Source organism: Drosophila teissieri, chromosome 3R (assembly GCF_016746235.2).
Source record: "Drosophila teissieri strain GT53w chromosome 3R, Prin_Dtei_1.1, whole genome shotgun sequence".
Lineage (NCBI taxonomy): Eukaryota > Metazoa > Arthropoda > Insecta > Diptera > Drosophilidae > Drosophila > Drosophila teissieri.
The window spans coordinates 7,407,915-7,434,420 of NC_053032.1; the positions used below are offsets into that span (position 1 = coordinate 7,407,915).

The following is a 26,506-nucleotide window of genomic DNA, read 5'->3' on the forward strand; positions in this document are numbered from 1 at the left end:
GCGTTTCGATCCCATGACCTCCTTATGAAATGGTGCATTGCAGCAAAGAGTCGTCAGCATCGCCTTGTTAATCGCACCTTGGAATAAACTGGTTGATGTCATACACGTAATTTCATATCTTCGATGACTTTCCATGCATAAAAAAAAAAGCCTGGTTCAATAATAGTCTAAAGTCTTTATTATCGGCATTTGCAAATAACAAATTTTAGTGATATTCAAGATGGGCAACAAAGAGTTATGTATTTTGTACTATAAGTAAAGTTCCAGAGGCAAAACCAGACTTTAATCGGTGTCTTTTAGCTTGGGGAAGCACGTGGGCTGTTTACTTAAGATCTAAGAAAGTAGAGTGTAAATAGGAATGGGTGGGCTGTAATGGTAGATACACTAAATGCAAAATTTGTGACAGTAATTTCGAGCCCTCTATGGCTATGTATACTGCATTTTTTGTTGTTTTGTAGTGGGCATTTGCGTGCAAAACTGGTTTCCGAAAGTCTTTTTCAACTCTTAGCTGTTCTGAGCTTCAATCGGTATCACCAGCTTAACTCATCGGGCAGCCCACCGGGATATTCGCCAGTGAGACAGGCGGTGCAGTGGCCTGTTGCCCTGGACTTACCATCGCCTGCATCCCGGTGCTTTAGTTGGACAGCCTCCACTAGTCCCTCCACACTAAGATAAGCCAGACTGTCGGCGCCCACATGCTTAGCGAGTTGGTCGGGGTTCAGCTTGTTGGCAATCAATTCCTCTCGAGTCGGAATATTTATACCCATATAGCATGGGTACTGGAGCGGCGGGCTGGCAATTCGGATGTGCACCTCCCGGGCGCCGGCATCCCGCAGCAGCTTGATTATTGGTCCTATGGTGTTGCCTCGCACGATTGAATCGTCTATCAGAACCAATCTCTTGCCAGCCACGTTCTCGGATAGGGCTCCAAACTTCTTGGCTACTCCCAACTGCCGCAATCGGGTAGAGGGTTGAATAAATGTTCGTCCCACGTAGCGATTCCGGCAGAGAACCTCGGCAAATTCAATGCCAGATTCACGGGCATAGCCATGCGCCGCCGCTGTACCAGACTCGGGAACGGAACTCACAATATCCGCTTCCACTGGAGCCTCTCGCCACAGCTGTCGGCCGCACTGCAGCCTCACTGTGTAGACCATCTGACCCTCGAAGATGCTGTCTCCGCGGGCGAAGTAGACGTACTCAAATATACAAAAAGCCATGCGCTTGAAGTCGGGTCTTTCCACAATATCTACCGTGCGGTAGCCACTTCGCGACAGCTCCACTATCTCTCCGGGCTCCACTTCGCGGACGTATCTTGCGCCGATCGACAGGAACCCACAGCTCTCACTGGAGACTACCCAACCATCGGCAGGTGTGTCTGAGTTATTGCCGTGCCCAGCATTGATGGGCACTATCTTGCCAATGCAGAGCGGCCTATTTCCATAGGTGTCCCTCACGGCGTAGATTTTATCCTTTAGCATGATCACCAGCGAGTAGGAGAGTGGCGCCAGCATCATGAAATGCCTGATCCTGGCTGGCCAGTTGGGTCCATCCAGTTCAGAAACATCCTCCGGGGCGCAGCAGAGCGACTGGGCGATCAACTCACTGTCGCTGTGGGTGGATAAGCCCACGCCTCTGGCCAAGACCTCCCTCCTCAGAGATTCGTTGTTTACAAGCTCACCATTGTGGGCCAGGGCCAATGCTCCATGGGTCGTATGCACCACGAAGGGCTGACAGTTGACCACTCCAGATCCGCCAGCAGTCGAGTAGCGCGTATGACCAATGCCCAGATTGCCACGAAGCTTCTTCATGGATTCATCGTTAAACAGGGTGCTGATCATTCCCATGCCCTTGTGCACGTTAAAGTTCTTGGAGCACTTGCCCTCGCTGGTCGCTATGCCTGCGGACTCCTGCCCGCGATGCTGCAGTGCAACCAGTCCCAAGCAGATCACGTGTGCAATGTCCATTTGGGTGGGCCAATCTCCGCAAGCGATGGCCCCAAAAACGCCGCACTCGTGCGTTAAACCGGTTAGCTCCTTGCTGGCCGAGATGGATTCCGATACCTTGCTGGAGGTCACCGCCTCAGCTGGTTCCACCTGTTGCTGCTCGACCACGCGCACATGTTGTTGCTGCTGCTGCTGCGACTGTTGCTGTGGCGCTGACATGTTGCTGCTGGGAATAATGTGCAATATGGTAGTTGAAGGCAACTGATTACAGGTAGTGGCGCTGTTGAAGGCGATCTGATTTACCTGTTGGTTTACGCAACGGTTTTATACAAGAAAAATTCTCGCACGCTCGCACGCACAGCTTAGTTTTCCCGAATCGGTCGAGATCAAGCCCAATATCAATCGGTCGCCGATATCGATAGTTCTGGGTGCCGCTGGATCGATAGCATTCTATTGTCTGTATTTTCAAATTAAAATTTACATCGCACTTATGTTCGGAATAGGTCACCTAATTTGAATTATATTTAATAAATCTTATATATAATTAAACTGCTCAATGGGAACAAATATATATTTCATTCTTTAATGTATAATAAAATTAATCAAAAAAAATGGCTGCTACTAATTCAAATGCTACCAAAAATTATATTTAATTTGATTTTTATCATTTTAATGAATATAACATTATGTATATATAACAATTATATAAATTAACTATATATGTGTACGTATTGCAAATAACTTTACTGACATCCGTCAATAAAAGCGCCGTGGTTTCAGATATTTCCAACTAGACTATCTACCCATTCAAAGATAAAGGATATATTAGAAGAAATGCACAGCAGGAACATTTTTACAAAAACAGTTTCATCTATACATTTGATGTATCAAAGTGAAATGCGGTTAGTTTAATTTGTTGGTGTCATTATGGGGAGTCGGAATTTAATTAAATCGGTTAGCTTAAGTACTTGATTCGGTATTCGAATTCCGCTTTGTACATCATGCAAGTTGAGTGATAAGATAACTGATAGAATAACTATTTCGAGGCAAAAGCCGTACGAAGATTAGTAGTACATCTTTCAGCAAAGCCTCCTTTTCCAGACTGTTTTATGATATCGCTATTTCGGTGAGATGAGCTTCTCGCTAAAGAACGGAGCTTCCTTCAGCTTGCTCTTGTCCGCCTCGTCAAGGAACGCCTTGGCCTGCTCAATGTCCACCCGGATAGCGGCAATTAGAGCCTCCAGGGAGTCGAAACTGCGCTCTGGTCGCAGGTACCCCACAATGCATATCTTAAGTATCTGCCCGTATAGGTCGCAGTTGAAATCGTGCAGCATGTGTGTTTCCACGCTCTTCTCCTTGTTGTTGTAGAAGGGATTCCAGCCGACGCTGAGAACCATCTTGTGCACAGGTCCATTATCCACGTTCGCCCAGCCGTAGTACGCGCCAGTGGGCAGCGATTCCGGCAGCGATTTCACCACCTCCAGCGGAAAGTTAGCTAACAAGTGGTTTGGTTATCAATTAGCAATGACCTTCGCGCTTCGCTTAACGTCGCCACCAACCTGTCGGGATGCCCAGCTCTTTAGAGCCGCGTCCGAAGCCCCGGACAATCTCGCCACCAGCGAAGAGAGGTAGTTGGCTCAGCATTTCCTGGATTTCCTTGGACTCTGACCCAAATGTGCTGCGCTGCCTCTTGTAATGAATCTCACAGGCCAACGGTTGGTTGATTTGCGGTATTTTTGCGACCGCAATGCGCTGCGGGCTAGTTTATCGAGTCTGGCAAGGAATCAAGTGTGGTATGTATGTATGTTGTGATTGCCGCCTAGCCACTCACATAACTATTCCTCGTTTCATTGATCGGCTTAATATTCATAAACACACAGAAAAATGTACCGCATTCAGAAAATTAATCAGCTGTTACCGACGGGCTGCCAACCTGTTTCAGATGTATAGTACTGACACTTTTTGTATTTTAGTTGTAAAAACCAGATAATGATTCAATTAATCGGATTTGTTTTTAAAGTTTAATGGAGACACAACATTTTATTCGGAAAAGCTATATTTCCTGTGCACAGTTTCTATTCCTATAAAGGCTTTTTGGTTCCATTGCAAAAATTGAACTTTTAATGAATCTTAAAAATCCTATTTTTATATTATAAAAGCGCCGTATAGCTTTAGATAAGCTGATATTACAAAGTAAATATATCAACAAATCAAAATTAAATTGTTGTATAAGCCTTATATAAAGAAATAGGACCTATAGTATTGCCCTAATGTATTTTTTACTTGGTTTTACATCAAAATCATGATGTTATTTTAAAAAATTATTTCCCACCTATATTAATATAGCTTTCACAACATTAATCCGTTTAATGTAAATAATTTATGATGAATTTATTTGAAGGTCTCCAAAAAGAGAACACTTGTGTAGAGTGAAAAATCAATCTCACTCTTCAAAAATTGTCCCGTTTATTCTTATGAATTACTAGCAATGATCGCTTTCAATAACTGTAAATCCAACGAAACGGGATTATTAGTTTGCAAAACAACGCCAAATATCGATTCATAAGATGTTGTAAACTGTTCCTTTATTGAATAATATTGCATTTGGTTGCAGATTAAGATGATGACTGGTGCGAGGAACGTATGCCGGACTTGTATGGATGAGACCGCCACCCTGGTAGATATATTCGCCAATGTGCGGGATCCTGTGCTCGACGAGCCGGAGATGAGCCTCTCGCACATCGTGGCCAGGTGCACCGATCGTCCAGTGAAACGCGGCGACCTCCTGCCGCAGTACATCTGCCTGTCTTGCGTCCTGGCCGTCCAGAATGCTTTTCGGTTCAAGTGGAATAGCGAGCAGAGCTACCAGCACTTCTTCCGGCTCCTTAACCAGTCGAGTAGTCCGGAAGACCAATTGCATTCAATTGCTTGTAATCAGGATAAGAATCAAACCCAGAAAATGCAGCTCAAAAGCGATCGCCAAGAGGACTTGCAGCAAATGTCAAAAAGGCAGCAACCTGAACATGATCTAGGTGAAAAACATACACTTCAAACAAAGCTCGAAGAGAACCATAAAGATAGCCCGCCGGAGACATTCACTCCGCATCGTCGCAGGCGGACTTGTCGCACAGAAGAACATAGAGACAGGATCCCAAAGGAAGCTCCAAGGTAAGGCAATCTGTTATATGTATGAATGTAAATATTAGGCGGGGCGTCGAACTATAAAAAGTTTTCCTTAGCTACTATAGTATTCTATTATAGGTCTTAGTTTACTTACAATATTATAAATTAAGTTTTTAAAATTAAAGCAAGATCCATAATTTTTGTATATCTGTATTTAATTTATAATTTGTAAACATTATATGAATGCCAATTTATCACATTACAATAAAAGCATTCTCTATCTGGTTTTCAGAAGTACCAACATTATTAATCCACAGGTGCGTTGCGATGCCAATGGCTACTACAAGTGCCCGCACTGCTCTAAGAGGTTTTATTCTCAGACCCAGCTAAGAACCCACATCAGTGATCTGTGCAACAGGTGCCCCTATTGCCCACGCTCTTATAAGCAAAAATCTAACCTAAAGCGACACTTACGAACCCACGTAGCCAAGCCAGCGCACAAGTGTTTCCACTGCTCGAAGGCTTTCATGCGAAAAGATCACCTCAAAAAGCACCTCAGCATCCACGACAGTGACGGTCCGCTCTCCTGCAGCCAGTGCTCAGCGGTATTCATTGAGTCTGTTCAGCTGGAAATCCATCGCAGAGAGCATCTCCTACAGGCAGGCTCTTTAAAATCCGAGTCCACAAAGGAACCTGACTCGGAGGTCGGTGATGAAGCACACGATCCGAAATCAAACTGCACAGAGAACAGTCCAACTATGCTTAATCCGTGAGTTTAGAAGTCTTACTCGTAGAATCTAGTATACCCTAGATTCACTTGAAAGTGTGTAACGAGGAAAGAACGCGAGTTGGACCCTATAAAGTATGCATATACATACAATGTATATTCTTAATCGGAATCACTGGCCGAGTTGATAGGGCCTGGTTAATCTGTCCGTCCGCCTGTTTTTCGTCTGTCTGTCCGCTGTGATCTCGGGAACTCTAAAAACTAAAACACTGTAAAGTCCGCAAACGCCGTAAACAGCAACGCCAGAATGCATAGCCTGCGCAGTGCAAGTTTGTTGGTTTTAATTGTGTTCATTTTATTATTTGTCTTGACAATTCAATTCTACACAATTTTCAAGCAAGTTTTGATGTACACTTTTGATCGCACTCCCAGTAACTGAGTAACAGGTATCTGCTAGTCGAAAAAATCGACTACAGCGTTCTCTCTCGTTTTTCTTCTTTTTGACCAGAATTAGCGATTTCAGCTGCGATAGCTATTTTGCCAAAGAAAATATTCAAAATATTTTTAAACAACAAGTATTGCGGTGAGTTACAGTCTGGAGATATCCTTTATCCTTCTGCATTCAAATATTTACCAACTACACCTTTTCAGCGACGGGGAGCTCAAAAAACGGGGTGATGTCCTTCCTGGTACCGCTAAAGATGGAGCTGACATCAAAGAGAACGAAATCCAGATTTTGGATCGTTTTCGTAGCCCACCAGCCGAGTAAGCACAATGTTATGATTGGTTATTCATTTTTATACCCGGTACTCGTAGAGTAAAAAGGTATACTAGATTCGTTAAAATGTATGTAATACTTCGTATTGTATGTAACATGTCGTAAAATTGCTTCCGGTTCTATGAACTTGTTCGTCCGTCTGCGTGTTCGTATGAACGCTGTGATTCCGGTAACTATAAAAGCTAAAATGCGAAGAAATTTGTATCAGATCCTTGACACGCCCACTCTAACACAACATGCCAAAACTGTCACACCTCCTTAACGATCGCTCTTATTTGTTATCTACAGGAAACCAAAATGCCATCTTTGCCTAAAGAAGTTCTGTAGTATTTACAACCTGAAACGCCATATGCTCACTCACAATCGCCCTCCAGATCTTAGGAAATGTTCCTATTGCTTTGAAGAGTTCCACACAGAAAAACATCTGAAAAGGCACGAGCGTGGTCACTCTGGAGAACTGTTTCGTTGCGAATATTGCTCATTAGTATTTGTAGATGTTGACTACTTGCGAAAGCACAAAAAACGCATTCACAGCAACAACTTAATAACTATTCAAGAGAAGATCTTGTCCAAACGGATGGCTAGATGAATCAATGAAGCAGGTTAATATAAAAGGAATATAAACGATTTATTTTTATGCATAGGACCGAAGGCCTACGCTTCTGTTTTTGATGCTTACGTTGGATTTTCTTAATACAGCTATCGTTCTATTATAATTCATTTCACTTGAAATATTATGCTTTTGACAGAAATTACCTTTCTTATTTTATTGTTAGTTTCATAAACTTACTATTACTATTCTTTAATTTCTTTAATTGTATACACAAGAATACACAAAAATACACTGAAAATCATTAACTTATCGGTTGATATGCTTCCGTATATATCTTTAGAGCTTCGGAGTTCTTTTTGATTGCTCTGCTGGGATTTTTTTGGTGGGCAAAAAAAAAAGAAGAAAATGATACAAACATCATCATACAAATTCGTATGCCATGATAAAGGATTTCCTGTAATTTAATTGTACGGTTGGATTTTAAGAAGTAATATAGCAATATATTTATTTCTTTATTATTCTTATGAAGCTAATAAACATATAGGGCATATGATTATACCAAATGTAACGTATAAACTTAAAGGAAGTCTGCATTGCCTTAATACATAATTGAAATGAATTGAAAACGAATTCACTCGTTATTATACACTTTGGTGAAGTTGTAATACTAAATTAAAATACGTGGATTCACAATGCAAACAGTTTCTTTAGCTCGTCGAGGTTGAGACCACCGCCAACACATCTGGACATCCCTCCCATTTCCTCTGGAACCACCACTTTAGCAATTTCTAGCTTGAAATCTTGCAGGGACTTAATTCGTTGCTCTACAGTGTCCTGACACATGTAGCGGTAGATGAAGGTAGGCTTAGTTTGACCATATCGATAGATGCGGTCCTGAGCCTGGCGCTCCAGCTGTGGGTTCCAGTGGAGGTCCACAATTAGCATGTGATTGGCTACGTTCAGATTCAGTCCCACTCCGCCAGCGGTGAGGGAGAGTAGGAGCACGCGCTTGTCGAGATCGGCGTTAAAGTCTCGCAGCACAAGCTCGCGATCTTTGGCGCTTAGCTGGCCATTAAAGTCAAGTGTTTCCCATGATAGATCCTGCAGTCGTTTACGGATAATGGCGAGATAGCTCACCCACTGAGATGTGACAATGATTTTGTCATTGGTGCCTGTGAGAAGTTCCTCTAGCTTATTAATGATCAGCTCTAGTTTGGCAGAAGGGCGTATAAATTGAAAGATGGGATTCTGTGGATTAAGCAGTTCAAGAGCTCTGGCACCATCTAATCGATAATCAGAAGAACCGTCCGATGGTAGGTCATCACCAGAAACCCACGGGACATTCTCCTCCTTAATTTCATCTTTTATGACTTCCAAATTGAAATTTTGATCTCTTCGAGTACTGTCCTCCTCGTCTTCACTATCGGGCGCGTCAAATTTATCCAATTCTGCAAGGACATCCATCTTGAGCTGGCCCTTTACGTCTGAGGCATCCACCTTTACATTCTGAAGGTCCTCGGCGGTCCAAGCACCACACAGCATCTGGCAGTAGACGTTGATTTTGACTATGTGGCGATAAAATGAAATAAATATATTTACCCCAAGCACGAGTCCCGGATGGCAACAAAATTGTCGCAGCCGCAGCAGTAGCACCAGTATATAGATACCAAGGATTTTTTCTCCCGGATTGTAGCCAAGCGACTTAAGGAATCTTTCGTAGATCTCGTTGTACCGTTCGTCGAAGATTTCTTCGTTTATAAACTGTGGGGTTCTTTCCAGAGCGTAATAATTTAAATCACTGTTGCCCTTCTCGCGTTGGAGCAGGAACTGTTTAAAAATTTTTTTGGATATGGCAGACAGGATCTGGTATACGGCCATTTCAGTTTTCGATAGCTGTACGCATATTAGTTCAACCTTTAGGAAAGGCAGCGCAGGCATATCACCAGATGCCTGCAGCTGTTGCTTTGTCCTGCGCAGCATTAGTGGTTTTATTATAAAGTTGAGGCGGCGATGGCCGAGCATGCCTTCGTTTAGGTACATTTTCCACTGCTGGAGGTCCCTAAGGTTTGGTACATTTAGAAACCGCAGCAGGGCGAATACATCGACGGCCCGATTCTGGACAGGAGTTCCAGTCAAGGCCCAATGACAACGGGCTCGCAACTGGCATACAGAGCTACAGAAACTGGTTTTTAAATTTCGAATGATGTGAGCCTCGTCGAGGATCACCCGGTTCCAATGAACGGCAAACAGCGGGGAAGCGTTTCCATATCGTTTAAGCTCGCTTACTACGATATTATACGAGGTAATGATTAAATCGTAGCTCCTAAATGCCTCTATTCCGATTTCACGGCGATTGGGTCCGTGAAAAGTCAGCACCCTTATGGCATTTTGCGCCACTTTAGAGGTTACCTCCTGAGCCCACTGGCACATAACGCTCATGGGGCAAACAACTAAAGTGTTTGCCGAGGGAAAGCGACCGCTTGAAAAGTTGTCCTCACCTTCATCCGAACTAAAAACCTCTTGTTCAGGAGTCTTTGCTAGTAGCTCGTTCTTTTCATTCTGCACTACAACTTCGTCTTTATCTTCATCGTCCAAAATTCGAAATTGGCTGTTTTTTTTTTTAGTTTTGGCTTGACAGTCGCGTTTCTCCGGCGCTTCGTAATTCTCCTCCTCTCCAGATTCTTCTTCATCGTCAAACATGCAGATCTTACGGATTTTCTTGGTATGTATTCGATTAAACTCCTGCGTCCACTTTAACTTCAGAAGCCGCTGTTTTTCTTCCCGGTTTCTGTTCTTAGTTTCCTCTGAAGCCAAGATCAGGGCTATCATAGATAGAGTTTTTCCCAGACCCATGTCGTCGGCAAGAATTCCTCCGCAGATCTTCTGGCGCTCACGGAATTGCATCCATTTCAAGCCAGCCTGCTGATGCTTCAGCAAACGAACCAACAAATAGGCGGGTTGCCTTTCCAAGTCATCGATTGTAGGACCAGGCTCAATGGGCTCATAAAGGCTCTACAAAGAGTCCATAAATAAATCTAATAATTTCTATTGATTTAAACTATATAAAGATTTACAAAATATACAATATATAGACGTAGAGACATAAAAACCATAAAAGCAATCAAGCATTAGACCATAAAACCTATGTGTGCAATATATCTTTATAGTCAGTGTTTTACCTTCAGGCTGTCGATTATGTTGCTCTTGTGCTGATAGAACTGAGCCGCAGTGTGGTTGGCCTTTTGCCGATAGCGGTTCAGCCCGGAGTACAAATTGCTCCACCGGGGCTGCTCGGTCTGGTCCACCTGTTCCGAGTCTTTGATCTGGATCGCCTGGTGATCCTCCCGCACACGCAATGTATCCAGGAATCCGCCCAGCGCGTCCAGGCGGGCATTAAGCTTCTCCAGGTGCGACTTCAATTCACAGAGCTCCTTTCTGTTGGACCCGGTCTCTTCCAGTTGCCGCTGCTGCTGCTCCATTGTGAGCATCTTTTGCACCAGCTGATCGATCTGTGTTTTTTTTTCGGTATACTCCGCACCACTGACAAAAATTACACATTCGTTGTCTGCATATTCTGTTTGAGTAAATCAATGTAGGTAAGAGGAAGAGCCATTGGAAGTTCCTGGACCTTACCATTTGACAATTCGAGACTGTTATCTGGCTCAAGCTCCAGCCGGTTGTTAATTTCACCAGAGCTGTCCGACAAGGGGATCTCATTCTGATCTTGAATGCTGCCAGGTTCTGATTCTGCCAGGTTCTCAAATTTAATTTTATTTAAACCCCAAATCACAGATGAACTGCAACAGGGCGGCGAGTCCGACCTCGAGTCTGGACTCCGTGAAGCTGAAAACGAATCGATTAGGCAAAATAATTTAGTAAATGCTCCTTTGAAAACCTACTGCCTGATGCCATTTCAAAACATATAAGATTGTATTTGTCAAATACTATTTGAGCACGAGAAATTAAGCGACAAATTAAACCTCACATTAATCTTTCAAAGTAGTCGCCGGGTAATCGATAAGCGCTTTTGAAAGGTGCATCATCGCCGATAACTTCGTATCGAAGTGTGCACACTGTGGAAAGAAGAAGATAACAATGACATACATGCTCGTCTCGATTTTTAAGTTTAAAGTAATTTGTTTGGTGGTCATCGAAACAAATGTGTCTTCAAATAAACATTTTATAACATAGCAGTCTACAAAATAATACCGGCACGAGTTCTGCTGTCTAAAATATCGATAGTTTGTGGCATTCTTTCGCTCAGGTGGCATCTCCATACTGAATGTCATTCTGAAATAAATGGCGCTGATTTACAAGCATTTTTCGTTAAATTCCTGTAGCTAAAAATGTCCAGTGAAAGCGAGCAGTATTATAGCGAGGAAGCGGAGGATTCTGTAGTTAACAACTCGAGTTTGGGTGAGTAATTGATGAAGCGGATTAGGTTTGGTGCCCAGTGCATATCGTTTACTTAACATGCAATACAGGCCGATCAAGAAAGTCCTCGCGACGCAGCAAATCCTCGCGCCCTAGTAGCGTTGGCGTGGTTATAGATGAAACGGAATCAGAAGAGGAGGAGTCCCAGTCAAGTGAGTCAGCGGAATCTGAAGAGGCCGGTGAATCCGAGAACTCACAAAATTCCCAGGAGTCTGAAGTCTCTGATGACGACAGCGTTCGTCCGCCCGCCAGAAACACTAAGAGGAAGCTCTTGGGAATCTCCTCCGATACCGAAGATGAAGACGACGAGCTAGAACAGCGCGCTTTATCTCCCAGCACTCGCATGAGCATCACTGGGGTGCGACCTCAGGATCTCAGCGATGAGGACAGCGAAATCGAGTACAGCGATGGGTTGCAGGAGGCGCCTCTGGAAGCAAAAACTGCCGAATCGGTCGTTCCGCGCTACACCACCCAGTTTGCTGATAATATACAGAACGCCCTCCACTCCACGCTCGGTGCTGCGGATTCTGAGGTCTTGGACGACTCCAGTGGCAGTGATGTGCTCATACTAAGCAACAAAGAGGCACCAATTGAGATACTTTCCAGCACAGACGACGATGCTAGCACCAATAAGGAAAACCTGACAGGTCCGCCATTTGTACGCCCATCTAAGTCTTTCTCGCCCAGAAGCAGTGCTGGTGCTCCGGTGGTCAAGACAAGTAAGAAACTCAGTCAGCCAACAATACACGCGGTTCTTAAGCAAAAGACATCTCCTGCCGCTCCACGTCGATCTCGTATTAAGAGCGAGGACCAGAAGGTGGTCAGCCAGGTGGTCTACGATGAAGAGATGCGTAAGTTGGCCGAAAAGCGCGTTCAGCTAAGCGATGCGGAGAAGCTATTCGAGAAAGTGGCGCACAAGCTGCCCGACAAGGGCAGCCAGATTAGAAAGCGCATTGACACCCTGCGCCGTGAGCTGGAAGTGGCCGCACAATCTGCAAACGGACTAACGGTTGAGCCGAGTAGTGTGTCTGCAGTCAAAGTGGTCAAGTCAACATTGAATCCGCCCAGAGCTCCGTCCATCGATACTCCTGACTGGGATGAGTTGTCGGAGGCTGTCAATGAAATCAAACCCGTCTATACGGGTGCCCAAGGAATGGCCACGTTTAACAACCAGAAGGCACTGACCCTGGAATCGCTAAAGGTAAGGAAAATAGGGCTGACAAGTTAGTTCTGTGAATTATAGTCTTAGGAGATATTTTCCAATCCTCTGCCATTATCGGAAAACCTTAAAACCGACGACTATATTTTGCCTCTTGTCCATGTGATGAGTCAGAACGGATATCTGAGTAGCGTGCTCATACTGGGAGCTGCTGGGCACGAGTTACTGTGCGGCGGCTGTTCAAGAGCAGGCCATGATTAAAACTTCGAATCCTGATTAATTGATTCGGGCAAATTTATTTTAGATATCTGGACAGCAATTAATGGTTGTTTTTCTAGGACCTCCACGTCTCACTCAAGGACCTCCCTGGACCCGAAGTGCTCGCGGAAGATCCTATGGGCCTGAAAGTATCGCTTATGAATCACCAAAAGCACGCCTTAGCCTGGATGTCCTGGCGCGAATGTAAACTACCTCGGGGAGGAATCCTGGCCGACGATATGGGTTTAGGCAAGACTCTAACAATGATCTCATCTGTCCTTGCGTGCAAAAATCGCCAAGAGGGCAAAGATGACAGCAGCGACAGCGACAGTGAGGATGATAAAAAGCGAAAAAGCGTGGTCGGATGGAAATCCAAGGGCCGTAAAGATAGTAAGTGTCGTAGTGAGGGTGCTTGTGATTCCCCTAAATTAAATAGCATCATATTAGTGGAGTTTATTTTAAATTGTTTTACATTTTCCAGCACATAGGGGCGGCACATTGGTGGTGTGCCCTGCCAGCTTGCTGCGTCAGTGGGAGAGCGAGGTGGAATCCAAGGTTTCACGTAATAAACTGACCGTTTGCGTGCATCATGGCAACAATAGGGCGACGAAGGGAAAACACCTTCGAACTTACGACATTGTGGTGACAACCTACCAAATTGTGGCGCGAGAGCACAAGAGCTTGAGTGCTGTGTTCGGCGTCAAGTGGCGTCGGATCATATTGGACGAGGCACACGTGGTGCGTAATCACAAATCGCAGTCGTCATTGGCGGTGTGTGATTTACGGGGCAAATATCGTTGGGCTTTGACTGGCACTCCTATTCAAAACAAGGAGCTGGATGTATTTGCCCTACTGAAGTTCCTGCGCTGCTCGCCTTTTGATGATTTAAACACGTGGAAGAAGTGGATTGACAACAAGAGTGCTGGAGGGCAAAATCGTCTTAATCTTTTAATGAAGTCACTAATGCTGAGGCGCACGAAAGCACAGTTGCAATCGGATGGCAAGCTGAACAGCTTGCCAAATAAAGAGTTGCGCCTGATCGAGATCTCGCTGGACAAAGAGGAGATGAATGTTTACCAAACTGTAATGACTTATTCGAGAACACTGTTCGCTCAGTTTCTCCATCAGCGCGCCGAGAGAGAAACGGATTTTAATTACAGAAGCGATGCTAATAAACCAACCTACAACCAAATTAAAGATCCCAATGGGGCATATTACAAAATGCACGAAAAGTTTGCCAGAATGGCCGGAAGTAAAAGGGAGGTAAAATCTCATGATATATTGGTGTTATTGCTGCGTCTTCGACAAATTTGCTGCCATCCTGGGCTTATCGATGCGGTGAGTTGAACTAAAAAAATAATTACACTACCATAAGTTTAATTGTATAATCAAATTGTTTTTAGATGTTGGATGGAGAGGAATCCCAGAGTATGAGAGACCACGGTTCTGACAGCGATACACCGGAAATTGACTTGCTAGCCCAGCTTAATAAACTCGCAATTACGGACACCTCGACGGAGGGTCAGCTTTCGGTTGCCAATGCAGGTGACGACGGTCCTCCGCTGTTGCCAGATGAAGCCCGCATTGCCAAGGCCTCCAAAAATCTGCTGAAGCGCAGTAATCCAGTATTTAACCTGCGACGTCCCTCTTCAAAAATTAACATGGTGGTACAAATCCTTAAGACTTCGATCTTAAAAAGCTCGGACGACAAAGCAATTGTAGTATCGCAGTGGACTTCAGTCTTAGACATTCTTCGGGAACATTTGAGTAAGGATGGTGTGACGACCCTATCTTTAAACGGTACTATTGCGGTGAAAAACCGTCAAGACATTGTAAATCAGTTTAACGATCGAAACAATCAAAAGCGCGTTCTTTTGCTTTCCCTTACTGCTGGTGGTGTGGGCTTGAACCTGATTGGTGCAAACCACCTGTTGCTCTTGGATCTTCACTGGAACCCCCAGTTGGAGGCACAGGCACAGGACCGGATCTACCGCGTTGGCCAAAAAAAAAACGTGATAATCTATAAGTTCATGTGCGTGGACACAGTTGAGCAGCGAATCAAAGCATTGCAAGATAAAAAATTGGATCTGGCCGATGGTGTCCTCACAGGCGCCAAAGTTAGTTCAAAACTTACTATAGATGACCTAAAAGGATTGTTTGGAATGTGAGCTTGCTTGTAATGTTAGTTTTTTTTATCAACTTACTTTTTGTTGTTTTGCAAATGTATTCCATAGAAGACTCTTTTATGTTTATTTACAGCGAAATATTTATTCAAGATTAATGTAAATTTTCTTTATGTTTTCATTTCTTTGTTTCAAAGCTTTTGTATTTAAATTAACTAGAATACCATTTAAGTTGTTTGGTGAATTATAATGAGTTCCATTAAAATTGAAATGTGTTCTATTTTGTCTTAATATCCTAATTTAATCATTTCGCGTTTTTTGCTTAAGCGGATTCTACAATGTGAATAGCATAACATATTTGGTTTTTGTCAAACTTTACAAAAGAAATCTTTTATATGTAAAGGAAAACTGTTTTTCTTAAGTTTAGAAAAGTACGCTACACTACTTTCAGATCAGCCAGATCAGTTCTCACGAAGTAATAATAAACCGCATGCTTTCTTCACATGGCAGCGCACAGCCAATAAAAATGTAATGTATTCTAAGGAGTAAAATTAACAGATTATGTTGTAGGCTGATAATCTCATATCAATTACACATGTTTAATGTATATAGAAAAATGTTTAATAAAGTGATCTAATAATCTTTTCGTTTTCTAATTTGCTTCATGTAAAATAATAATTTCGAATTGAAGTGCTCAAGCTTAGGACTAAAACTTGTTTATGTAGATGTGCCTATTTTAGGTTTAAAATGTTTTTTAGTTTGTGCTGATCGATATTAACTTTTTGATTATTTCCTTGCAGAACAAGATTACAAATAACTAATATACAATACATGTGTACTTATAGAGTTACTATTGACATTTATCTCTTTTTATATTAACTCATGGTCGAGTTTAGTTAACTGTTTAAAATAATTATGTTTGTTTATTTTAGTTGTTTGAGATCAATTGGAAAAGTTTTTCGGGGATTACAATTTGATAGTCTACATGTATGTTTTAAGATTTTCACATTTCGCTGGAATTATTTTAAGCCTGGTTAAATATTAAATAACATTTTGCAGAAGTCGTAGGTTTCTTCCACGCTGCTGAAGATGCTGCTGCTACTTAATTATCGCTGTGGAAAAACAAAAATAAATGAATATTATTAGTTAGCCACGAATTTCGTACATTTTCGGTGGATTAGTTAGCAGGCTCTTTTTAATTAGTTTGAAATTCAATATTGCATTGGCAAAGTGCTGCATCGCGAGTGCTGCATAAAACAATTTTTGAAGCCAATGATCCCAGTGCGCCATATGGGTGCACTGTCTCGGCCATAAAACCCATTAAAATCATTGTAATGTCTGACAGTCAGTCAGAGGCAGCTGAGGCGAAGACCTCACCAAGTTATCCTGGCCAGCTCACCTTTGCCTGCTCACCGGCGGCCCGGTCCGCGTCCTCGAACTCTTAAGCCATGAGCTGCGCTTTGGCGCTCGTAAAAGCAAATTTTATAGCCACCGTTGCCCACGAACGCACCAAGTGGCCAGGGATGGACCGAAGTGGCATGGAGTGGATGGCTCGCCAGCTAGGTCCGCACAATATGGGAGCAGCTGGGTCTCGACCCAAGAGCTTGATTTTTATAATGCGAAATGTGATTTTTACGACGCGTTTTAAGATAATGCTGCAGGCGCTGAAACTCGATTTTCGATTCGTTTTGCCTGATTTCTAATTGTCGCAGTCATTGGAGCTCAAGGTAACATTGGAAACCACTTTTCCCCCACCCAGCACAATGACGTTCTTAAAGGAATTCAAAAAGTCAATGACATCAAAATTTAAACTGTAAACAAATAAGTAATTTAACAAAATCAAAGACACCTTCGAACAAAATGTTACTCCAGTGTTCGTGCTTACATTAATCTTGGAATACATTTCTAAAAAAATGCTTTTAATTTTACCGCCCGAATATATAATTAAATAGATCTACTGTTAAATTAAACAACGTAGTTGACCATTGCGTAAAGGACCCTATTCTTTTTTCATGGAGTACACTCTATTCCTTGTACTTCTGGAGTTTAGCGGCTTAATGTGTTTTTTATTTGCCTTTCAAGCTTGAGTTGATTGCCTCAAAAAAGTTTCCACTGAAAAAGGAGTAGCTGAAAATGATTTTCGAGCCCCTTGAGTTAAGCTGACTGCGGCTCGGCTCGGTTCGGCTCGTTTCGGATTGGTTTGCTTTGGTTTCTGGTTTTGTATACTCCATCCATCCATCCAAACATTATTGTTTATTTTTAATAATGCGTGTCCACTAAAAGCCGAAAAAGAAGAGGAAGCGTAACGCGGCTCCATAAACAACGAAGGGCGCTCAGCACGCAAGACGTCGAAGAACAATAAACACGAACCCCGAAAATCCTATGACTGGGCTCCGAGCAGCGGGTTGAAAGTGACGTGGATGAGGATGTGGACGTGGATCTAGGGGAGGAGCTGTCCAAGTGGGGCAGCCGCAAGAGTCAAGAGTCGGGGCGAATTTCAAGCAGCGTAAGCTGAAACCGAAACCAAAGCTGAAACCTCGAATCGCGCTCGCTCAAAACTATAACATTTTTCATTTTATTCCTTTATTTTGTTGTGTTTTATTTTTATGGCCAGCACTGCATTTATTATGGCAGCCCCCGGGTATCGAGAACAGGCGACGATGATGACTGGGGGCATTAAAAGCGGACGGATTTACTCCTTTTTAATGGCAACTCAGCGGAAATTAGAAATCGGCGGAAATGTACGGCAACAATAATATTCAAAATATATTGTATTATGTTTGTTGTTTGTTAAAGCATACTCTTGTAGGGGAAAACTGTATGGGAGGACTACAAAGTAGTTGCCTGGGCAAATGACCCGGAAATCTGATGCGGCTTATAATCTTTCTGCGAGATCCAAACTTGGAGCTGATCAGTATTAAGATGATCGATAACCTGCCAAAAATTATGCTTTATTCTTTATTTTAGAAAACATACATTAGATATCAATTTCAATTATCACTATATAAGGTAGTACGCCTGGTGACGAAGCGCAGTATTAGGAATGTTAAAAATCTATAGTGCTAATCAATGTATCGAAACTGTATATGTTATATTCAATAAATAAATCTAAAAGATTTATTGGATCTCTATTGGATCTATTTCGCATATAAAAAGTGTATTTTAAGTGAAATTGTTGAAGTTGATGCAAACTAATTTACTTATATAGGCAAATAGGAATTGGGGGTGTCCTAACTCTATCACTGCCAGCGCCTAAAATTGTTTGTCAATGTTAATGGGTGACTTTGATGTTTGTGGTGACATGTTCACTCCTGCCTGAAATCTTTGATGGAAGCATTTTTATACCTCTGCCTGTTCGTCTGATACTTTTGAAGTTCCAAAGATTCAGTTAATTTACACCATGTGCAGAAGCCCCATAAACGTGCTAAAGCAAATTAGTTAGCGAATATATTTAGACTAAGAGAAGAATGACGGTGTCCGCAAAATATTTTCCCAGTGCATTCGGAGCACAGTGAAAAGGTGAGGAGGATTGTCTAGGAACTTGCGCAAATGGAAACAAAATATCGTAAAATGAAAACTTATGCATTTATTGCCATTTTGGCCCGGGCAACAAAAGCGAGTTGCAACGGAATTGAAGTGCCACTCGAAAGGATATTCGCTTCTTGTGTGCGTTTGTTCTTGGCGAAATGAAACGCATTCAGGAAATGCTGCTCGCAGGATCTCCCCAAGGCTCGTAAAAGTTTTCGGGATTGTTTGCCCGCTTTTATGGTTTTGAGTTTTGCCTGAAATAATTGTTTGTTGCTGCCAATGTGTTTGCTTTCCTTTTTTCTCGACCGACTCTTTTTAATAAGTTTGATTTGGCCGATCCCCATCACAGAGTTAAACGAACTTTGCGATAGTTTTACGAGTTCGATATCCAACTGCCTGACTTTGTAGTCTTGCCCTCTCAAAGGGAACATTTAATTACAGTTCTAGGCTTAGAAAGGGACAGAATTGTTGGCCAGCGGACGCCTTGGAAAAGAAAAAATATTTTCACGCAGCTATCGTGCGATTCAGTTCAGTTTCGGTTTTATGATGCAGACCCATAAAAACAGAACACTGCACTTCGTCCGCGTCCCTTTGAAGCTGGAATAAATATGCCACAGGAGTGCGGCGAGAAATGACAGGAGTAGAGTTCGGCAGCTGGGGTTTTTAATGGACGCAAAACAATCGAAGGGCCACGAATGCGCACAGTTTCTACACAAGATTTAGATGCCAATTCGGCGCGCTTTCATAATGCTGCAATGCGAATATTTTATTACCTTGGACGAGACCAAAACATTGAAATATGCATTCTGAAGTGTCATCTTCGCGGTTTGCCAGGGTGAATCGTAAAACGGCAAACCGAGTGAAAAAAGAAGACTTGCGAAGCGTATGTTTTGATGTTTGGATGTGATGCCCGTCCTCTAAACACCACACCCAAATCCCTCTTCCCTTCATCGGGGAGGCAACTGGAGAACCCCTTGCCGCTGCTGGCGCCACTTGAGTTTTTAATTAAAGCAAATCGCTTAGCAAAACAAAAGGCTACAAAATGCTCAAACGCTGGGAACAAAACACCAGCTCGTCTTGCCCATCTCGATGGAAATATAAACAAAAATGCCAATGACAACAGCATGGAAATTCAACACCCGTCTCTCTCCGAATGAAGCAACTGCAGCAGGAGCGCACCAAGAAAATGCCGAAATGCCTCAATTGTCAGACGGTGCGAAATTAGGGGGCGTGGTACGTCGGGCCAAGAGGAATTGTTTTTCATCTGGAGCGCTTTTGTTGCCCACGTTGCAGTCATCAGGACAAATGATGAAAAAGCCATTGCATACTTTGGTGCGCAGTACGGAAGTGCAGCCAGCATCTACACACTCGACCTCGCCTGCAACCGGAAATGGGAAATAGGAAGGGATCCGGGCGAGAAACCAGGAAGCAGGGACCAGGGACCGAGACTGGAAAAAGCCAGCCAACCCAAATTGTGAACATAAAACTATGCTGCGAAATTGATTTGATTAAAGGCAATGCGCCTGGGCCAGAATGCGAAATGAACTGCAAGTGTGAAAGCGGAAACGGAAACTTTTGGAGTATTAGGACTAATGCTGGGCTAAGTTTAAGATTTTACTTTAGTTTTCGACGTTATTGAGTTGAGCAACTGAGAAGCTACATGAGCACCCAAAAACAATCTACACAGAGAGCTGGAAAATTTTAGCCCGCACATATTGCTTTTTTGTTTACAGGCTTATAGTGAGAACACATTGACTCACGGCAAAATTTTGAAATCTAATATTATTTATTTTATATTATATATAGGATTTTTAAACAGATTGTTAGTTAATTATTAACACACATATTAAGTTAAATTTTCTCTAGTGTCAAAATAAATTTGAAGTCGCTCAATTAATGATCAATAAATAAACGAAGTTGTCAGCACAATCTGTATACGTATACTTACACGAAAAGGACAGCGGCCGCTGCTGCTGCTGCCACGGCGGCAGCAACGTTGCGATACTGCTACGTGGCAGCCGTGGAGCTGACCAGGTGATGGCCGTGGTGGTAGGCTCCGTTGCTGCTGCTGTGGGCCGGTGGTGGTGGGGGTGGAGTGATGGGCGTGGCCGAACGCGATCTCTGCCGGCGGTTGAGCGTGAGCGTGGGCGTGGAGGAGGTTGTGGCCATCGTGGTCACCATTGTGGGCGACGCCGCGGAGTTGACGGTGCCGTTGCTGCTGCCCGGTCGCGAGGGTTTTTGGTTGTGGGCGGCCGACGGTCCACTGGGACTGCTCGGGGAGCGGCTGAGAGCCAGTGGCTCTGGAGTCGGCGGACAAATCTGGGTGAGCGGCAGATGGGTAAAGTGCGCCCCATAGCGACCCTGTTCGATGCTCGGGTAGGTCAGGTACATGGGCGCCCCGTTCACCAGGGCCATCGGGGTGTAGTAGTTGTAGTAGATCTGCGCTACAGTGCGATTTATTTCCACTCGAGCTGGGAATTAACAGAAGTTATGCGATTAGGACTGGGCAAAAGCATTTCTTGACTCCAAATAAATTGTGTACACCTTAAAAAAGAAAACATTTTCGGGTTTACACATACCCATTAAAAATATTTTAAAGTGTACATTCGTTTTGGGAAAATAGCTTAATAGCGGTAAGTATTTTTTTAAAAAAAAAACCTAATACCAACACAATCGTTATATAACTCTTCTGTATTATCTCATGGGACTTTTTTATGTGTTCAAATGTGAAGACTAAAAAACGACCAACAAAGTTATTTTTCTTCTTAATTAAATGGCATTTCATATATGTTTTATTAACATGAGTGTTTCAGAATCGTTATGAGTATTTATACCCGTTACTGCAGAGGAAAACAGTATTTTAGATTCGTTGAAAAGTATGCGACAAGATATATTCCTGATCAGGATCTTTAGCCGAGTCGATCAGGTCATGTATGTATGTATGTCTGTTCGCATGAACGTCGAGATCTTGGGAACTATAAAGGGAGGAATGTTAAAGTTAAGAATGCCGTTTCTAGAGCCGCCGACGTAAAGCAAGATGAATTTAGAAGATTGGAAAATATTTTGATATTTTTTGGCTTTACTGTTAATACCCGTTATTCGTAGAGTAAAAGGGTATACTAGATTGGTTAAAAAGTATGTAATAGGCAGAAGGAAGCGTTTCCGACCATATAAAGTATACAGCTGCGAAAAAAAATAGCACCACTTGCCCAGTAAAACTTTGAATAAGTCTCCTACCTACAATTTAGGGTTTAAAAGGAGCTGAAATACCTTTTTAGAAAGGTTAAACAATTCACTTTTTAGAAAATAAAAAAAAATCACAATTGTTCTATGAATTCCTAACTTATTTAAGGAACTTTATGAAAAGTGACAAAATAAGGCGAAAAAAATAATAGCACCACTTCATAAAAAATGCTTTAAACATAAAATATAAACTTAATTGTAAAAAATTCATTAATAACAAGTGATTGTATATTAAAACTACGCCCATCCCATTAATTTAATATTTGGTAGTGTATCCTTTATTAGCAATAACAGCTGCGCAACGTTTTGGCATGGAGTCAACCTGGTCCTGGCACCGTTTTAGGGATATTTTGCTCCAGGACTCCTTAATTATACCCAAAGTTATTCGTTGTTAGTTGGCTTTGAAGCTACAACTGCTTTTCTCATATCTGACCAAGAATTTTTGATGGGATTACGGCTTGGGGACTGTGCAGGCCAATCCAAAACAGGAACAGATTTATTTTAGAACGAATCCTTGGCTTTCCTGTTGGTGTACTTGGGGTCATAGTCTTTTAATTGTATTCCGCATAGGTGAGCATCATCGTCACCAAAATATCCACAAACACATGTTGATCCACGATGGTTTTTAACCATGGTATATTATGGTATAGCCCCAACTACATAGTACGAGAAACATGCCCATACCATTACACTGGATCCTTCGTGTTTAATTGCTTCTACTCTGTAATTTGGCTTATATTCGGTGTTCTTAGGTCGCCTTACATACGATTAAGATCCATTGCCACCAAAAAAAACCACCTTGCTCTCATCTGACCACATAAAGTTCGTCCATTTTTCGCATGGCCAATTTAAATGTTCCTTGACGAACTTAATGGGCTTGGGTATGTGTCTCCCATTTAAAAGATGGACTTTCCTTGGACTACAGCCTTTTAATCCATGTTCCCTTAGACATGTGTGAACTGTTTGCACTGTTGCGGATATGTTGAGATCCTTTTTCAGTTCGGTAGCAGCTTTAAATGGATCCTTCTTGCTCTCGGGCACTAGCCATTTGAAGAGATGGGTGCCCAATGATTGTTTTCTCCCACGTTTTCTCGTTGGGAGGTGATTCTCGTTGTAGGTGATTGCATTTCCTATCATTTTGTTTTAGCATTGAAGGATTAGACCAATATTTCTGTGTGATTTTTCTTCAGAAATTGGTTTTTTGACCATGTCACGCTTATCTGAAGTGCAATGCTTTCCTCGTCCCATTTTAATAATTTTTTATAAGGTATGTTTCAAAAATAATGTTGGAAATAGTAATAGAAATGTCATGTTTTATAACCATGTGCTTTTCACCAAAACAAACCGCCAAAAAGTATTGAATATTTAAAAAAATCGATAGTGGTGCTATTTTTGTTTTCGCCTCATTTAAGACCTTGCTGTCCGTCTGTCTGTCCGCCTGTATGAACGTCGAGACACAAGTTCGAGAAATGCGTTGATGTTTTTTTATTTTTGTTATTAGTCTTGCACGTTTTAATCGATTTGCCAACAAGTTTTTGCCCTAGAATACAAATCGATCAAAACTGCCACTCCACACTTTTAAAAAATGTTTTGATATTTTTTCACATTTTTGTTAGTCTTGTAAATTTGCCAAAAAACTTTTTGCCACTCCCACTCTAACGCACACAAACCGTCAAAGACTGTCAGTGTTAAAATTTCTCCTTCGCACTTCCACTAGCTGAGTAACGGGTATCAGATAGTAGGGGAACTCGACTATAGCGTTGTCTCTTGTTTTCCAATCTGATGTCGTATCTGACTCTCCCCTTTTCCTTGTTAGTTTTATATCATTTTACAAGTGAGAACAAAATATAAATGAAAACTTTTCCGGGGTGTTTGCACAATAACTTAAACATAATCCAGTGATTGCTTAATGGCAATCCACATCGTTAATTTAACACACTTTTTTTATGGAAAATATAGTAGAGCAGTTTAAAGCCGTTGCTGGCGGCCATAGCATTACCTACGGCCGCATTTAATGTCTATGCCACCCGGCCAAGATGTGCGCCATTTTGGAAGACACATGAGGAACCTGAGGTCCCAGTTTCTCGGACTCCAAGCACGGGCCCACCTATGGCCCCGGAATGCACTTTATGTGCAACCTTCGCACGGTGCTCACATAATAAAACCTCCGCTCCTCCCTCCAATGTGCCACGCCCCCGGATCCACGACCACGACCACATCAACATCCACATCAACGACCACATCCCGCTTCCAGTCCCAGTTGGAGCTTCGGCTGGCTAGAGCCTTTGTCTTCCGCTGACTCCCCGCCTTATCTGCGTGGCAAAAACTTTTCAAAATTTTACTGCTTGCTGCAACATCAAAATGCCAAGTTTTTACGATTACGCTGCTGCTGCTGCAATTTTACTTAATTTTAATGGGATTTTTTCTTCCGCCAACTGCAGAATGCATTAAACAGGGCCAGAGCATACGAGAGAGAATTACGCATGTGCCTGCCTCCCCTTTGTGGTCCCCTTTCTTTGGTTGGGGAGTTGCCTCCTCGGAAGACGCACAAGTATCGAAAGGGAGTGGAATTGGTGGAGTCCGAGTCTAAGGTACAGTCAATGCCAGACCTAACCTAGTCGCAACTAATGCCGCCCGCCCATTGTGCGATTTGACGAAATAATAAAAAGTCGTAAAAAAGTTGTGACCCAGGTTGGTGATGGACAGCGGGTCAGGGTACGGAACAAGCTCAGCTCTCCTCCTGCCCGGGCATTGTGGTACTTGTTAATATATAGCTAACTCTCATTGGGTTTGTCCATAAACCAAGTCTTGGTGTTGGGTTAATTAGAGGAATGCTTTTCCGAGCAGCTTTGCCTTGGCCATGGAGCACAGTGACGACCTTTCTATCCGATAGCTCTGCGAACACTCTGCTTTGGAAATTGCAGACTGGGTGTAATGAAATAAGTCAAATGAAAATGGACATAGGATTTTGACTGCAGGGCAAGGAAATCATTCGTTAGACAAGCTTTTAAAGTTGGGTGTAAGAATGGTTAAATATGTACCTTTGGACCACCAATTAGTTACTGCAAACATTTTATTAACTTAATATACCCGTTACTCGTAGAGTAAAAGATATAATAGATCCCTTGAAGGTATGCAAGTATGCAGAAGGAAGAATTTCCGACCATAAAAAGTATATATATTCTTGATCAGGATCAATAGCGGAATGGACCTGGCCATGTCCGTTTATCCGTCCGTCCGTTTTTGTTTTCCGCTTTTTTTATATTAGTATGCCAGAAAAATTTTGCAATTTCTCGCACGCACTTCACTAGTGCGTAAGTAACGGGTATCAGATAGTCGGGGAACTCGACTAAAGCGTTCTCTCTTGCTTTATTTTATAAACTGGATTGTTCAGAGTTTATCAAAGCCCTTGGTAGCAAATGCACTGAACTATGATAAGAACTGAATTTGGCGCAGTGATCATATTTCTTTAAATGTTACTGGTTTTTCAATGTTATTAATATAAAAGTCATATATTTGATGACCTCGTTTAATCCATAAGCTTTCTGAGCCTTCCTTTAAAGAAACTAGTTGTTCTTGCTTCATCCAATGACTATAATCTAAGCTTTTGCAGGCCACAAAACCTCAACCATAAGTTTCCGGTCGAATTGACTGGTTGATGGAGGAATATGGGGTGTCGAGGCAGTTTTGGGGTAACTATGTCCAGCCCGATTGCCCTGGAATCCTTTATGACAAACTGCTTGCTCATTATTTAGCGAGCGAGGACCGTGGCCATGATGAATCTTGATTGTCCTTGGGAGACATTGGCTAGGCATGTGGATCAGATGTCTGGCACAAGTGGCAGCTTGTAAGTCGTGGGGCAGTAAAAATGACAGTAGCGAAACTCAATGGGAAACGAGGAGCGGTTCGGAAGTGGAGTGGAAGTTGACGCTGCACAAATATTTTACGATCCGCCCACAATATGAAGTCGTAAAGTTGGAAATTTTTGCTTCCTGCAGCCGCTGGGTCTGCGCTTTCCTATAGTTTTTAATAAGCATTGGTAAATGCTTGGGATGAAAGTGGAAAGGAATTTGTTCTAGACTCGTTGAGCCGAGCCGAGCTGAGTTGAATCGGGCTGGGCAGCCCCATACGACGATGATGATACGGCTTGCAGCTTGTTATGGCGCTCCGTACAAAATGGTATACTAGCGAGTCTATTTTTTATGGGAAAACTAAGAAAGGCGTCGCTGGAAATATGACAACGCAGGGATGAGGCAGTGCGTCGTAAAATAGGGTCGAGGAGAGTGGTTAAATTGCATATGAATTTACTATATGCTCTGAGTCATGAGGTGGTTTGGTCATCGCACTCTTTGAAAACAGACTATTAAGTCCTATCTATCTACATATTTTCATATATCCAAAATGAGGTAATAATACAATGTTAAAACAAAACCGAAAATAAATGGTTTCTATTTCAATTACAAAAAGTAATGCAAATAAATGAATGTCTGAAGTGTATTTGAACTGTAAAATATGTATACATAAATTAAGAAATTCAAACTTCTGCCTAAAAAATATGATTAAATTAAGACTTGAAATCGTTTATGATAACAAGTTTTCCATTGTTTTTAAATAAAGAATGTCTTTCTGACTTA

General features: G+C 42.5%; 6 protein-coding genes across 15 annotated transcripts in view; 2 read left to right on the top strand and 4 right to left on the bottom strand.

Annotated features, from left to right (window-relative positions):
- Window positions 1-160: 160 nt before the first annotated feature.
- LOC122622691 (amidophosphoribosyltransferase) lies at window positions 161-2,358 on the bottom strand. 2 transcript variants are annotated; one of them, XM_043801342.1, is made up of 2 exons: window positions 2,250-2,358; window positions 161-2,169 (listed from the first exon to the last, which is right to left on the bottom strand). In XM_043801342.1, exon 2 carries the CDS (start codon window positions 2,163-2,165, stop codon window positions 531-533), a length of 1,635 nt encoding a protein of 544 aa, XP_043657277.1. In that variant the 5' UTR covers window positions 2,166-2,169; window positions 2,250-2,358; the 3' UTR covers window positions 161-530. The 2 variants fall into 2 exon arrangements, with proteins under 2 accessions (XP_043657277.1, XP_043657278.1); XM_043801343.1 differs by having other exon boundaries at window positions 161-2,172.
- A 388-nt stretch (window positions 2,359-2,746) lies between these two features.
- LOC122622693 (putative riboflavin kinase) lies at window positions 2,747-3,866 on the bottom strand. Its single transcript, XM_043801345.1, has 3 exons — window positions 3,778-3,866; window positions 3,506-3,719; window positions 2,747-3,441 (listed from the first exon to the last, which is right to left on the bottom strand). Exons 2-3 carry the CDS (start codon window positions 3,588-3,590, stop codon window positions 3,065-3,067), a joined length of 462 nt encoding a protein of 153 aa, XP_043657280.1. The 5' UTR covers window positions 3,591-3,719; window positions 3,778-3,866; the 3' UTR covers window positions 2,747-3,064.
- Window positions 3,867-4,424: 558 nt separating this feature from the next.
- On the top strand, window positions 4,425-7,327 carry LOC122620659 (uncharacterized zinc finger protein CG2678). 8 transcript variants are annotated; one of them, XR_006326144.1, is made up of 6 exons: window positions 4,425-5,114; window positions 5,362-5,838; window positions 6,254-6,379; window positions 6,448-6,621; window positions 6,863-6,892; window positions 6,949-7,007. XR_006326144.1 is itself a non-coding variant. In XM_043798239.1 (6 exons), exons 1-6 carry the CDS (start codon window positions 4,567-4,569, stop codon window positions 7,161-7,163), a joined length of 1,503 nt encoding a protein of 500 aa, XP_043654174.1. In that variant the 5' UTR covers window positions 4,425-4,566; the 3' UTR covers window positions 7,164-7,325. The 8 variants fall into 8 exon arrangements, 5 of the variants coding, with proteins under 5 accessions (XP_043654174.1, XP_043654176.1, XP_043654173.1 ...); XM_043798239.1 differs by having other exon boundaries at window positions 5,362-5,386; window positions 5,450-5,838; window positions 6,448-6,561; window positions 6,863-7,325; XM_043798241.1 differs by having other exon boundaries at window positions 6,448-6,561; window positions 6,949-7,018.
- A 278-nt stretch (window positions 7,328-7,605) lies between these two features.
- On the bottom strand, window positions 7,606-11,185 carry LOC122619034 (transcription termination factor 2). Its single transcript, XM_043795709.1, has 5 exons — window positions 11,027-11,185; window positions 10,761-10,970; window positions 10,307-10,701; window positions 8,727-10,139; window positions 7,606-8,669 (listed from the first exon to the last, which is right to left on the bottom strand). Exons 1-5 carry the CDS (start codon window positions 11,037-11,039, stop codon window positions 7,815-7,817), a joined length of 2,886 nt encoding a protein of 961 aa, XP_043651644.1. The 5' UTR covers window positions 11,040-11,185; the 3' UTR covers window positions 7,606-7,814.
- A 195-nt stretch (window positions 11,186-11,380) lies between these two features.
- LOC122619033 (transcription termination factor 2) lies at window positions 11,381-15,366 on the top strand. The gene is made up of 5 exons (XM_043795708.1): window positions 11,381-11,543; window positions 11,612-12,762; window positions 13,059-13,368; window positions 13,460-14,316; window positions 14,382-15,366. The coding sequence occupies exons 1-5, from the start codon at window positions 11,474-11,476 to the stop codon at window positions 15,144-15,146; spliced, it is 3,153 nt and encodes a 1,050-aa protein (XP_043651643.1). The 5' UTR covers window positions 11,381-11,473; the 3' UTR covers window positions 15,147-15,366.
- A 137-nt stretch (window positions 15,367-15,503) lies between these two features.
- LOC122619035 (protein doublesex) overlaps window positions 15,504-26,506 on the bottom strand; it is a 44,782-nt gene continuing 33,779 nt past the window's right edge. For both annotated transcript variants that reach the window (XM_043795711.1, XM_043795710.1), the window contains exons 4-5: window positions 20,578-21,100; window positions 15,504-16,213 (exon numbers count right to left, since the gene is read on the bottom strand). In XM_043795711.1, coding sequence (XP_043651646.1) covers window positions 20,637-21,100 — 464 coding nt within the window. In that variant the 3' untranslated portion in view covers window positions 15,504-16,213; window positions 20,578-20,636. The remainder of the gene's footprint in view (window positions 16,214-20,577; window positions 21,101-26,506) is intronic.